This window comes from Salvia splendens, chromosome 7, assembly GCF_004379255.2.
Source record: "Salvia splendens isolate huo1 chromosome 7, SspV2, whole genome shotgun sequence".
Lineage (NCBI taxonomy): Eukaryota > Viridiplantae > Streptophyta > Magnoliopsida > Lamiales > Lamiaceae > Salvia > Salvia splendens.
The window spans coordinates 10,692,557-10,707,895 of NC_056038.1; the positions used below are offsets into that span (position 1 = coordinate 10,692,557).

The window sequence follows — 15,339 nt, forward strand, 5'->3', positions numbered from 1 at the left end:
GAGTATTATTTACTGAAATCTTGTGCATCACTAAGTATGAAAAGTACTCCGAAACAAAAAGGATTATGCAATTAAGTCATCTACAGTACAATCCATACTTTTCCTTAGACCATCTTCAATAATATTCTAAAACCTAAAATAGTATTCCCTCCGCATTAAAAAAATAAAAACATTTGAAATAGTACGAGTTTTAATGTAAAATTAGTAAAATAAGTTAAAAGAATTGATAAAGTAAGAGAGAGGAAAAGAAAAATGAGTAAAGTAAGAGAGGGGAAGATAAAAAGTAGTAAAAATAGATTTAGTGGATTGTGGACTCCATGTCCTAAAATATAAATATTCTAAAGTTCTATTTTTAAGGAATGACCCAAAAAGTAAATAATTGCTATATTTAAAAAAAGAAGAGAGTAGACAATTAGCTCTTATAGTACTCTAAAATCAATCTTATTTTTAGTTTTCTCATTTTTAGTTTTTGAGCAAAATGTACATATATTTGAGTTTACATTAAAACAAATCAAAATCATAGATAATATTCATTTAAATTTGAGTTTAGTGTAAATTGTTGAATTAAATTATTATTTGACGTGATATTTACAATGAGTTTAAATTTAGTATGAGTTTAAATTTAGTATAAATGGTTGAAGATGCTTTTTATACCTCAACTCATATATCTGCTATCATATGTACTCCGTTTCCCTCAAGTTTTGTATCATATCACAACTCTTACAATTACATACATATCCTTGTACCTCTACAGCTCCACTCTAACATACTCCATCCGTCCCGCACTACTCGCACTTATTTCCTTTTTGGGCGTCCCAAGTTACTTGCACTCTTTCCATTTTTAGTAAAAAATTTCACCTACAGCCATCATTTTTGACTTTCCTATACACTCATTCCTTAATCTCCGAGCCGAAAAGGAAATGAGCGAGTAGCCCGGGACAGAGGGAGTATTAAATTTTATTACCACATTTTTTTAATCATTCATTTTACAAAAATTAAACAACACATACATACATAAATTATTCATTAAAAATCATAAAATTTACAAGTTGTGAAATTTAAAATTTAAAGATTACTTCCATTGTGGTATCTTTTGGTATGTATCCAAATTTCTTCAATGAAATCGACTTGAAGACGACCATGGACTTGTTCTTCACGCATAAGCCCATTGACTTGTGACCTCCCGAAATTCTGGAGGTGGGCGAGTGGCGGACCTGCGGATGCGAATTGCGGTTTTCTTTGATTCAAGTTATATGGAAGAGATAACTGAACCGGATGGATCAGTTAGCAAATGTCGTTGCCACTTGATCAAGTTGATCTCGCTCTCGCACGCCACCAATGTAAATTATAAACTCCCAATTTTGCACTACTTTAACAGTAAAGCGGCAAGTTCGGAGTCGATCCCACAGAGAAACTAGTGTATCGAGTGTCTGCGCAGTGAATAGGGGTTTGGCTGCTGCCACGCTTTAACTTTGAGAGTTTTAAACTACTGATTTTACTTTAGACAGAAAAGTAACTAACTACTTGCTCAAGGGAATTTTAACTATTGGGTCAAGTGAAATTCAGACTGGAATGAAAATTAACTACTTAGAACAGTAAACACGATGACGAAAACAAAACAACTTCGATTTTATATTCAGAATCCAAACGAGTGCAGCGAACATGCGGAATACAAAAAGCTCGAAACTTTAACTACAACACAACTTGAAATTAAACTAAGCTAACACTTCGGAAAATACGAAAGCAAGTAAACGAAAAGATCCTCGGCAGGAAACTTGAGACAACGCTGACAGATATAGAGTATTCTGTAGCGCTCCCTTCGGTCGCCCTTTTCTCTAACTAAGCATTACTTTATCTAAACTATCAAGAGGACTGGACTAAACTAGAGAACTAACTAAACTAAAGACGGAAAGTAAAAGATCGGATTCCTCTTTTTGCGTGGTGGCACATCCTCTATTTATAAACTCGGCAACGACCTCCAGCTGGATAACGATCTTGGCAGGGAATATTCGCTCACGCTGAGAGTGAGCGACTCATCGATTGCTACATGCTTTCCTTCTAGAATGACGACGCTTTTCAGTAACAGATTCATGAATCAGCTCCGTCCTTGCGTCCCATATATCAGCACGTGTCCCCTTCTAGAACGTTGTCATTGCAAACAGAAAGATGCGCACCATCCAGCTCATTGCCTCACATGTCCTTCTTCTGGAAGCCAGTGGTCCCCTCCTTGACTGCTTGATTACCCCTTGATCAACTCCCCCACTTTCTGGCCTTTTTCGCCATTGTACTTGCTTGATCAGTTTGACCTTGTTGCCTTGGTCAAGCGGCATTTCTGCACATTTAACACTTGTTTTGCGCGATAAAACCGATCAAGTAGCGTACATTTTACCCCTAAACCAATGCATGAAATAGACCTTATCAGCGAGTTGTGGACTCACTTTTGACTCCCGAGCTAGAACCGCCTATTTTATCTTGCCAATCAGCCGCATTATTTCTTTTTTTCTTCAATTATCATGCTAGACAATATAATACATGCATGCATGACATCAAATTAAAAACAGTTATTCGATACGTAACATCAAATTAAAATCCAAATAACAAAATTACAACAACTAAATTAGTTTTTTTAATACCTCTTTTTATAAATGTATTTCGATCAAATATTTAATTGAATATAATTTTTTATTTCTCAACATTTATGATAGCTTGTTTTCATATTTCAAACAAAATAGGAGTATATTATTAATTTTTGGTTTGGTTTTATTATAAATCTTCGGAATAACAAATAGAGTTAAATAAATTTAATATATATGTATTTAATAATAATATTATTAAAATTCCAGCACCGGCTAATTTGTATTTCTAGTTCCGTCCATGCCATTATTAGTGAATTGTATCATCGGTGCTCTGCCAAATAATGCATGATAAATCCAGATGATGTGGAATATATAGGAGATATCGTTCTCGGAGATCTCATAAAATATTTTCAAAAATTTATGTTAATTAACGAAATTAAATCTAATCTAGAACACAATTAGACATACTTGTCAATGTTACAGATCATCTCCCAAGTTAAGACATACTTGAATTTCTTGTTACAGATCATCTCCCAAGTGAAGACATACTTGAATTTCTTGCTATCAGTATGATAAAATTGACATCTTTCAAAATATGTCTTGCTTAAGCCACTAGCCTATTATTTCTTCCTTTTGCTGTAACTTGCGCAAGTCATTATGCAAGAATATGAGAGTATGTGAGAAAGATGTTTTGGTGTGGAAAAAATGAGAGTAGAGAATATTAATAGGTGAAAATAGAGGATTTAGTGGTGCTAAAAAAAATACTAAAAATTAGTTGAGTGACAGTGTATAGTTTGAAGTGGGGAATTGTTTCTAAAAAATCAAATATTTCAAATTGCTTATGAAAAAACAGCTATATTGCTACCACTCTCACTCTTTGCGAGAGGACTGCACGTTGCAATCTGATATTTTTGAGATATTAGAGCATCTCCAATAGGTTAGGACGTCAAATAGCCCTCAAATAGCCTTCACACTGCCACATCATCAGCACTACAATTCTCCTGCCACATCAGCTTGCCACATCAACTGGACATTAAATAGCCCTCACATAGCCTTCACACTACCTATCCACATCACTAATAACAATTATATAATTTAATTTACACTCGTATCAACATACGGAATTTAATTTACGAGACAAATACGGAAAATTCGAATAATAATATTAAAATTTAAAAAGTACATTAATTTTTTAAAAAAAAGTACAATAATTAAAAAAATTACATTTAAAAAATTACATAAATTTGCATAAAAACTAACGCCTTGCAATCCTCCGCGCCCACAACTCTTCAACTAAATCCTTTTGCAGTCGAATATGAGCCTCCGTCTGACGCATGTCGGCATGTGCTTGGAGGAGGGCTTCTTCATCGCGCGGTACCCCACCTCGTACGTTGGCGGTGGTGACGCCGTGGCTTGGACCTGGTTCATTATCGTCGGTGGCCCAATCAGTCAGTTGTACACCTTCATCTTCGATGATCATGTTGTGCATGATAATACAGGCGTACATTATATCAGCAATGCAGTCGACGTGCCACAAACGCGTTGGTCCCTTAACTGCAGCCCATCGAGCTTGAAGCACACCAAATGCGCGCTCCACGTCCTTTCGCGCCGACTCCTGCCGCGTCGCAAAGTAGGCCTTCTTCGGATCTGATGCGCACCGGATCGTCTTCACAAAGACGGGCCACCTAGGGTATATCCCATCCGCCAAGTAGTAGCCCATATCATGCTGGTTGCCGTTGGCGACAAAACTGATGGCCGGACCGACGCCCTGGCACTGCTCGTTGAAAAGGGGCGACGAGTTGAGGACGTTTAGGTCGTTGTTCGAACCGGCTATCACAAAATACGCATGCCAAATCCACAACCGGTAATCAGCCACGGCCTCGAGGATCATCGTGGGATTTTTTCCCTTGTAGCCGGTCGTGTAAAACCCCTTCTAGGCAGCGGGACAGTTCTTCCATTCCCAATGCATACAATCTATGCTGCCTAGCATTCCCGGGAACCCGTGCTGATCCCCGTGCATCCGCAGCAGATTCCGGCAATCTTCGGGGGTAGGCTTTCGGAGATACTGATCACCGAATACTTCGATCACGCCCTGGCAGAAATACTTCATACATTCGATGGCAGTCGTCTCACCGATGTGGAGGTATTCGTCCCACATGTCTGCCGCGGTGCCGTAGGCCAACTGCCTGATTGCCGCAGTGCACTTTTGAATAGGGGTGTGGCCGGGTCTGCCAGCCGCATCGTGCCTGAAGCGGAAATACAGATATCGCTGCTCCAATGCGTTAACAATACGCATAAATAAGTCCCGCCTCATCCTAAAACGACGCCTGAAATGGTTGGCGTCAAAACGCGGCTCCTCTGCGAAGTAATCTGTGAACAGGCGCTGATGTGCAGCTTCATGATCACGATGCACCACTTGTCGACGGTGGACAACTGGTCGTGGGCGAGGTGCCGCCGGCTGCATATAACTCTGCATCCATCGATCAACCTCACGGCTCGTATAGGCATCAAGCTCTTCGTTCATCATACGCTCGTACTCATCCGCATCCCCACCACTACCACCGGCATTACTCATTTCTTAAATTGATCTTGAACAGAAAGTAAGGTAGAGAGAATACTCGTTAAAACAAGTGGTGCGAATGAAAATGAGGTTCAACGCGCGTATATATATAGTGTTTTCGAAAAACAAAAAAAAAATAAAATTTAAATCCGACGCCGATCCGGGACGCACAATGGCGCCCGTGAGGATCGGCGTCGGAACCGGCGTCAGCGCGGGAATCGGCATGGCGACGCCGATTTTGACGCCGATTTCGCCGACGCCGGTTCCAATGGTTCGGCGTCAAACCGGCGTCGGCGAAAAATCGGCGTCGCGGTGGTGACGCCGGTTATTGGAGATGCTCTTACAACGCACATGAAGAATGAGAGCACGAAGCAAGTTCAAGCCACATTGGATCATACAGCGTCGTTTCATTTGTGACGACACGTGTTTTAATGAAAAATTGATAAAGTAGGAAAAAAAAAGAAGATAAAATGAATAAAGTATGAGAAAGAAAAATAAATGAAATGAAACATCACTGCACTGTCTCTGCACATCTTCAGCAGATTTCATGTCTTCCGCAACTTTCTTTAAACTAGAAGCCCTTTTTAAGTTCATTCCCAATTTGCCAAATACTACTACTATCAACACTTTTTTAGTCGTTTTGACTTATTAATTTAAGCACAGTATTGCCTGCCTTGTGTCTTAAGTGTATGTACACCAAAGGAAATTCAACTGCTCCAAATATATAAATTTAAAAAGATCTTCAACGAACACATGGAGTTGGAATCATTAAGAACATTCTCTACCCCTAAACTAATATATGTATGTATGTATATATACAGATTGAAATTTAGTTCAACTAAGAGGTAAGCTGTCCCTACCATTCTTCATCCGCATTCTAATATGTCCAGCTTGTTAACAGTGTGCTCGAGTAAGTCTTACATGTGAAACGTTCACCTGGCAACCGTGTCTGTTTTAGCAACTTATCATCCTCACTGCAACAACAGCAGCCGACTCTGCCCATACCAATCTCTTGGAATGAATGGTTGCTGCTCAGCCTGACTCTTTGTTCTTTGTTACCAAATCATAGTTAATCGAGGCAAGCTGCGACAAGTTCTGATGAAGAAGACACAAAGTTACATGAGGGCACAAGGAAACCAAATGCATGCAACAGAAACACAGGATAAAGTTTATCTATCATGTAGTAATTGCTAAGATGAGTCCCACCTTAAACGAAAAATTGCTGAAAGAGTACTTCATTTCAAGAGCCGGAGCACCAAAATCAGCTAAATTTCCACATTCATCTCCCTGAACAAGATAATTTTAAAGTGTCATTGAATTCAGAGGTGATCTCTTAAATCATTTCAGTAAAAACTTACATCTTCATCCTGTAGATATGAGCTGCTGCTGCGGGATCCACTGCCCGTGTCTGTCATGTCATCACAATCACTACCTCCATTAGCCGCATTTTCCTCTTCCAGATTCCATATATAACGACTCATAAAATAACTTGTGTCGTGTAAATCAGCCGAAGGTATAAATGCAGCCTGCATCACGATTCAAGTCAAGAAAAATCGGAAAATGGTCTTAAGTAGTGCAAGTGCTGGGGCGAAGGGGGTTAAGAAAGCAATACCTTCTGCCTTGCAAGAGTGCCCCAATTAATATCCTTAAAAAAGGAATGCCGCTTAACCTGAAGATGAAAGAGTAACACATCAATTTCCATCTACTTTATGATAAATTTCAACCGATTAATTTACTAAATACCTCTGCAGCTCCAGTAGAACCTAGTCTCTGAACTGGGTTTTCTATCAACAATCTGAAAAGGAGCATAAAAGACTACATAATTTACAAGTAAAAGGCCAAACTACAATCAATGTATCTATTATTTTAATGAAACTGAACGCACAAAAATGAAGTACTCCATGTATCAAATGTGGAAATAGAACTTACTTGTTGAGAAGATCATAAGCTTCAAAACTCAACTCTTCTGGTACCTTAGGCCACGTGATGTCCCTATTTATGATATTGTTGAAAATTTGCTGCATCAGACGGAAGACCTATCAATAATGCCACTGATCTACAAGTCCTCAATAAGTTAAAGTGAACTCGACTATCAAATATTTCAATGGCAATATGGCATGACCATCTATTCAATATGAAAAATATATAATTTCTGTACACCGACTACCATTGAGTTCTAGTTTGATAGTTGGAAAATGATCATGATAAGTCGCAGACATAATAGTATAAAAGTAGGTTTCAACAAAATCAAATAAGGTAGTACAACTAATACACTATGCCAGTCAATTCTCGGTTTGATATGCATGTGCAGTGCGGACAAATTGTTGAGAACCGAAAGGTAAATGATACTTTATTCTCACGATGTCAAGCTTGCATCTAGAGAGCATTCATCAAGCTTGCCGAGATTATAGATGCAAAAGCTTAGGCATCAGCAAGAAGAGATGTAAAATATATATGTGCCTGAATTATCTACAGATGATCAGTAGTATCAAATATAACAGACAGATAGCATACCTGTGGATGTTCTGCATTAAAAGGTGGAAGACCTACTAGGAGCTCAAAGAGGATGACTCCCACAGACCACCAATCAGCTGTTGCACCTGAAAGGTGCATGACAGAAAAATGAAATACAAGAATGTAGTTAAGAATGAAGTCATTATAAAAAATGTTTAAAACTCAAACCATGTCCCATGCCCAGAAGTATCTCTGGTGCCAAATAGTCAGGAGTGCCAACAACTGAATGTTTTTTCCTCTGTTCTCTTTTCTGTGATGAGTGTGCTGCATTTTTGGGTTTATCATCTCCAAGAAAAGCAGAAGGTCCAGATAAGTCCTCAGTGCTATTAATAAGACCAACTTTGGATAGCCCAAAATCTGTCAACTGTCATAGCAGGGAACAAATTTAAGAATGGCATGCTACAAATGCATAACATAGGTATATCCATTGAAATGCAAACTCAACTTCATGAATGCTTCAGGAACAATAGGATTATGAACAAGTTTGCTCATCTACATAGATTCCTCTCATGCTAAGTTACCTTAATCCACCCAACATATGTTTTCACCATCATGAGCCAAAACCTAAAATATTATTTTTAATAACAAAAGTACTTCATGCATTATGGGTCAAATTAACTGTTACATCAAAAAGATGCTCCATATGCAGTTATGCATGACTGCAAAGAACGCAGAATATAGTTTGTTATGCTGAACTTCCCCACTTAGCATCTTTAAGAAAAAGAACAAAACTATTCTTCTCTATAGCTCCAATCTACTTCTTTTACACAGATCATGCAAACAAAAGGTGATGGTTTCGTTGCATGAAGTGAAAACACTCAACAGAAACAACTCTCATCATTGAGAGAAGCTTGTGGAAATTAAATATGCACACATTAGAAAGGCATTCCTCAAATCTATGCTTATGTCAAAAGAAAGATGTGTCATTTATATCCGTTATATCTTCTCCTTTGCTATTTTCTTTTTGAGAGTATCAAGTTTCACCCAAAAACCTGACATTGAACTTCAGAGATCAGCATCTCATGCTTGCTATGTGTACAAATACACTTAAATATTGACCTTGATGTGACCATCGGGACCTATCAAGAGGTTATCTGGCTTCAAATCTCTATGAATAACATTTAAGGAGTGCAGATACTCCAAAGCAAGCACCTGAAAGTTTCAATTGCAGAGATGTCAATTTATTAGGTTAACATCAGTACATACATGAATCCATGAATAAGATAGAAGTAACTGAGATTCTTACTACTTCTGCAATATATACTCGTGCAATATCTTCCTCCAAGCAACCTAGATTTCTTAGCAAGGAGAAAAGATCTCCTCCATTTAAGTACTCCATCACAAGATAAAGATTTTCCCTACATGTGAAAGAATAGAAAAATCGGACCTGTTTATCGTTACATTATACTATATTAGTAAGTTTTTTCAGAATACTGTTTAATCTAAAAAATAAGGACACGATCTTGAAACTTCAAACTGCTCACCACAAAAGGATTGCGAACGGATATTAAAATATCCCTTTCAGCTAAGATACTTTCCACTGCATTTTTGCGGATCATGTCAGCCTTCTTCAAAACCTGTAAGATAATGTTAAAACTTAAAACTAGAGTTTTTCAGAAGGAAACTAGATGGGAAAATTCAAGAAACTGTTCTACAAGACTACAGCCCTGGCCATTTGACATTTTCTTGCATGGAATCTGACCTTTATTGCAAATAAGTCACCAGTTGCCCTTTTTCTTGCCAGAAAAACTCTTCCAAAAGCACCCCTGCTTATAGGTTTAATTATTTCAAAATCCTCAATGGATGTTCGATCCTTGGTGCATGGATTAATTGGGCTTGCACGCAAACTACGTGATGTCTCTTCTTCTGTTGAGCTATCCTCATCTGCCATAGTATTTTGTAGGAATGCTTTTTCATCATCAATCTGCCCACAGAGGGACACATATTTCTCCCTGAAATGTTCATAATCAGCCAAATGGAGGCATCATTGAAATAAGTTAAAAGATCTGAAAAAATTAAATAAATCTGGCATGCACATATCTAAGTTTTCATTTTACTCTTCTTAGAGTTAGATTTCTTATCAATGTATAGCCTTAAGCCCCTCTGCTAGTTGTAAAACATAAAAATTATATGCAAGCATTTTCAATATATTCCTATGCATGGAAAGTTGTCTTCGTTTTTTCATATGTTCTTTTAAATGAAGATAGGTTTACATATTTTTTAGTATTCAGCAACCTCTATAGTTGGTGTGGAAGGTTCATATGCTACACTTGATTATAACTCAGTATTAACTGTTATAAAGTAGATGACATCTTTCTTTCTAGCTCCAAGTTTGACCAAGCTACATTTCATAGCCAGAATGCAGATTACTAAAGTTAAAAGTTCTATATAACCACGTGTCAAGGTGCTTATAGTCAATGGTCCTATATATGCTATACAGTTAAATCTCATTGCAGCATAAGACAAGATGGGATATGTGCCACGTGAATAGCAAAGCCCTTAGAATTTTAGAGTGTTAGACAAAAAAAGTTTCATATTCATGCATATACGATAAGACATGAATAAGCTCCATGATTAGAAATAGTAACTCACTGTATTAGTTTCTCAATGCGCCTCCCAAATGTCTCAACAACAAGTGCATCCACTTTCCTATCATGAATGACATATTTGAGGTCATCCAGTTTGTCAAGCATGAACTCCAATGTACTGTAGTCAGTCTTGTTAACATTTACTACAGATCTAGCAAGATCCAGCAGCTTACGTATCTGTCATACAAGTTGATGGAGCAATAAGTTATTCCAAAAATATGAGTCCTGAAGATCTATTGCATGCATAAGTTTTTCTCTAATCTGTTCCTGGTGAGGCTTCATAATTGGATTAGATAATTAAATTAAAAACCAAAGTCTCATAAAAAGTGGGTGAAAACTGTGGCATGTATTCTTAAACGCTTTGTTTGAGCAAGGGCGCTGTGAGAATGCAATCAGATTGAGTTTCCAAAATAAATTTTCTGTTAGTTAAAGCTCTATAATTAATGTTACTCTTCTAATATATATTCTCTGGCAAAGCTCAACAATGAGCATAGTTCAAGAAGAAATTGGGTATTCGTGTGTAAGGATAAATCACATACAATTATGAAGAGGAACTCTTACATTCTCATTGACAAAAACTAACTCTGCAGGCTAAGTTTAGATAAAAAGCCGAAAAGTGACAACTTCTTTTAGGATATTCTAGTGATGGATCTCCACGGTCGCATAGAACGAGTATGTTATAAAGCAGTACCATATACATCAAGAATATGATGGGGATATGTAGCAGAATTTTTCTAGCATGTTGCAGAGAATGCAAAATGTATCATAAATTTCACCTGCTGATAACTCTCTAGTTCAGATATTGTTCTACGCCCACTGAGAAGAACCTCAATCTGAGTCATTCTCGGAGTTACTAAAGGTGAACGAGGGGTTAAGCTCCCAGCGGATAATGCTTTCTTGCTTTGGTCTGGTGTTAGTGGTCGTGCATCACATGACATGTTTGGTGAAATGTTAAGATCATCCACAGTAAAAGAGCTTTCCGCCACATTAAGGTAATCCATCATGTCATCAGGACAGCGGTAAGACACTCTGTTCACTTTTGGTGACAATCCATCCATGTCTTCTTGTGAACATGATGCAGACTCTCTCATAACTTCAGGACTTCCAAATCCTTTTGGAGTCCACGACTCGAGAACTTTTTCAAGAGTTTCACAAACTCTTTCAAGACGTTCATTTGCTGTTAAACCCTTTAAGTCACATCTATCAGCAATAGTGCAAATTCTTGAGTGCTGCTCAACATGGACAGTAGGTATTTCAACTTCACATATTCGACAGATCAGAGAATCCTCATATGCCATCTGGTGTTGGTCCCAAACTCCCCAACCCACTCCCTGTGATTTCAAGGTTTCTGCAGCTTGTTCTACCTGAGGGACTACTGCAGTTTCTGTATTTTTAAGATCGTTTGTTTCCTTTATAGGTTGCAATCCTTCTGGGTTATCCTTGCTAGGAGACTCGCCACGTCCTCTCCTATTCTTTTCAGCAATAGATGGAAGTTTTTTCCAGGATGCCATCCTAAAGCTTCCTGGAGATGAAACAACACTCTTTGCAGTGCTAACTTCTTCAGTTGCACTGTTTAGATTGGGTTGTTTCTGTCCTATCACCTTATAACATTGCTTCTCTAGACTTCCTTTGATACCCGTTGATGACGCACGAAGGCGCTCGGGGTATACACCAAGGTCACTGAGCTGGTGTGTGGTTACATAATCGTCATCATAACCAATTTCTTTTTGGAAATGAACAAGCCGAGTGCAACGAGAAAGGATAAATAAGAGGCGTGTATGCACTTGCTTCAGTGTACCTGTAGGTAACTCTTGACGCCGATCATCCAAAATCTGTACAATGCCCTCGCACTTTATCCAAAACTCATCAGGAGACATCTTTGAACATTGCCTGGCTATAACAAGCAAATCTTCGAAACATTTGCAATCCGGATGAGATCGTGAAGTCTTCTCAAGTACACCAACCAAATCTCCAGCAAAAATGCCCAAGTCAGCATCAACTTCAACTTTCAATTTGTCAAATTTTACTCGTATCATTACCATAATTTCCTGGTACAAGTTAAGTCAATCCATCCAAGTTAGATGAATTATTCAAAATGAGCCAGTGAGGATGAAAGAGATGAAACTATGTTCTCACAAGCAGAAAGATGAGGCTACATGTGAACTTAACATACTTCCATGCGACCGATGGTGCGAGATTTCCAAAATGGAAGTGGTCGGACACCTTTGGAGTCAAGTTCATGTGAGAAGCTCTTAATGTCTGGTGCTCTTTTCTTACGGCCGCTAGTTAAACGCAGAATCGCCTGGAAACGTGGAGACTGCATCTCCTTGGCAAAAGCTGCATGATAACCCTACAATAAAAAAATCAATAAATACTTTAAATAAAATGAACAAGAATTGAACTAAAGCCAAAAAATGTGGAAACCGTTACCTCTAGCCCGGATCTTCTAGGGGATAGGACTTTTAGTGATTTTGAATGACTCCAATGAACCCTTTTGCCTACAATGGGAAGCTACATTAGGAATGATAACACTGAACCTGTTATATTTCAATATAAATTTGAACTTAAACAGCACATAGTGAAGGAACTATAAAGTAAAGTTCACAATACATAAACATGAGCCTCAATGTTGAATTCCAATGGCATGGGATCAAAATATTACCAATATCTGTTCACCATTATTTTCAATCCTAAGCTAAAATTATTATGCACATTCCTCACAATTACATATACAGATGCAGGGGAATCCAAAAAACTGACCTCGCTCCATAGAAGTGGCGGCCGATTGTTGAGCATCACCGGATAGATTTGGCCTGGGGTCGTCGACATCATTCCCTGGGCCCTCCAAATCCTCGAAATTCTGCGGCGCGCCAAGGGAAATAACCTGATCGAGAGGCAGAGGCGCGGAGCGTGTCCTGATCTGATTGAGGCCTAGCATGGAGGGGCCAATGAGGTTGGAATCGGCGGCATCCGCGTCGTTAACGGCCCCAAAATCAAAACCCTCGTCTCCATCGCCAAAGGTTTTCTGCCTGGAGGGGATCGGAGGGATTTTCCTCAGCTTGGAAATGGACGGCGTCCGCAACGGCGGGGGCGGCGGCGGATTGTCGGAGTCGCTGGGAGGCGTCGACATGTGCACAGATTATGATGTGGATTGCATCGGTATATTAGAGAGATGGAGTTATGGGTTGGGATAATGGCGGATTGGGAGCTCCGGATTTTCGCGGGAAAGAGGGGAAGACATCTACGTGCGTTCAAATCAGTTATATTTCTATAAAAAGCTACGCGTACAATATCTTCTTCAGATTTCACGTTAATAAACAAATAATACTCCCACAAGATGATGTATGACTATATAACAATAATTATTATGACATACGTATCTATTGGTTTAAATTAAAGTTTAAGTTCATAATATTAAAAGTTAAAAGAGATTCTAATATTAAAGACGATATCGTGATGGATCGGTTTCAATTAAAGAATTAGAATCGGGTGTATTGATAACTCTCCATTCTTACCTCTAATTATAATATTACAATATATATAATTAAAGTTAATATCTTATATGACATAGTTATCTATTGGTTTAAATTAAAGTTCAAGTTCATAATATTAAAAGTTAAAAGAGATTCTAATATTAAAGACGACATCGTGATTGATCGGTTTCGATTAAAGAATTAGAATCAGGTGTATTGATAACTCTCCATTCTTACCTCTAATTATAATATTATAATATAATATACATATATATTGTATATATAGGGGAGTGTTATATTGCTAACTCAATATTTAATTACTAACTATAACTAAATAATAACCATCAGATATTCAAATTAAGGGCCTAGATCATTAGTCTAGAATGTCAATACGATCAACAAAAAACGTCAATAAGGGTATTAAGGTGAATTTACAACAAATTAGTTGTAACTAGCTTTTAAAAAATATCTCATAACATTAAAAAGCATATAACTTTTTCGATTTAAATTATTTTTTCGCACAACATAGATCAAATTAAAGATAATTTCATAAGGATTCTAACGAGATCTTACTTGCATATGTTCCGATGTCAAAATTTAAAAAAAAATTCAAAATTTTTTAACTTTTTCATACCGCAATAAATGTCAACATTATATATAAAATACGTTAATATAATACATGTAGAATGTCAATATAAGCCATGTGTTAACATTCTCAAAGCAATGTGTTAACATTTTCAAAGCATTGTGTTGATATTCTCAAAACATTGTGTTGATATTTTCGAAACACTATATCGACATTTTCATCCAAAACCCTAATTTGGTAGTTTTTTTTTATCTTTTTCGATTTAATTAATAAAAATGAAAATTACACGTGACAAATTGTAGACCACAAGTTTTCTAAAATCTTATAATCTTAAATTAGTTGTAGTTAGCAATTAAATATAGGAGTGATCAATGTTTAACTAATTTTAAGTGTATAACTAGAGAACAAATCTCAGCCACACATCTTAATACTCCAAATTAATCTTATGGCTTAGCTATTTTTACATGTTTTAAATAAAAAGTAATTAACAAGGGCATTTTAGGAAACCATATTCAACTCCAACCGTCTCCTTCAAATTTCCAACTCCAATTTCAAAAAAAATGGGGCTTCTATTCACACTCTTTTTCCTCTCCCCTCTCTTCCCCCTCTCCCCAGCATCCATCGCCGAGCTCAACACCACCCGCCGCGCCCTCGCCGGAGCTCAACACCACCTCGCCGGAGCAGCCGGTAAATGGGTGTACGACGCCTCCTACCCGCTCTACGACTTCTCCTCTAGCCCCTTCATCGACAACCAGTTCAATTACATCAAATACCGTCGTCCAGGTCGGAATTACCTCAAGTACCGGTGGTAGCCTTTCTCCTGCAACCTAGCTAGGTAATCAATTGATTCAATTTCTTTTGATCATCGCTTTCGGCGAAGCAGCGGCAGGCGGACGGAGGTGGCAGAGGAAGCCATGGATGAACCACGGAAGCTTCTGCGGTCCCCGCTATCGCCTCGTGAATCCAACGGCTGAGCATCCGCTTCCAGTTCCTAAATTGCCTATTTAGTTTCAAAATCTGGCGATTTTGCTCTATTCGTGTA

General features: G+C 38.0%; 1 protein-coding gene across 2 annotated transcripts; it reads right to left on the bottom strand.

Moving 5' to 3' along the window:
• Positions 1–5,857: 5,857 nt before the first annotated feature.
• On the bottom strand, positions 5,858–13,877 carry LOC121810900 (probable serine/threonine protein kinase IRE). Of its 2 annotated transcripts, XM_042211630.1 has the most exons (17): positions 12,999–13,877; positions 12,669–12,736; positions 12,412–12,588; positions 11,015–12,286; positions 10,243–10,415; positions 9,353–9,602; positions 9,135–9,227; positions 8,897–9,037; positions 8,710–8,802; positions 7,819–8,014; positions 7,651–7,736; positions 7,066–7,154; positions 6,880–6,931; positions 6,749–6,805; positions 6,495–6,662; positions 6,343–6,423; positions 5,858–6,231 (listed from the first exon to the last, which is right to left on the bottom strand). In XM_042211630.1, the coding sequence occupies exons 1-17, from the start codon at positions 13,366–13,368 to the stop codon at positions 6,169–6,171; spliced, it is 3,429 nt and encodes a 1,142-aa protein (XP_042067564.1). In that variant the 5' UTR covers positions 13,369–13,877; the 3' UTR covers positions 5,858–6,168. The 2 variants fall into 2 exon arrangements, with proteins under 2 accessions (XP_042067564.1, XP_042067566.1); XM_042211632.1 differs by lacking the exon at positions 12,999–13,877 and having other exon boundaries at positions 12,375–12,588.
• Between the last annotated feature and the right edge of the window lie 1,462 nt (positions 13,878–15,339).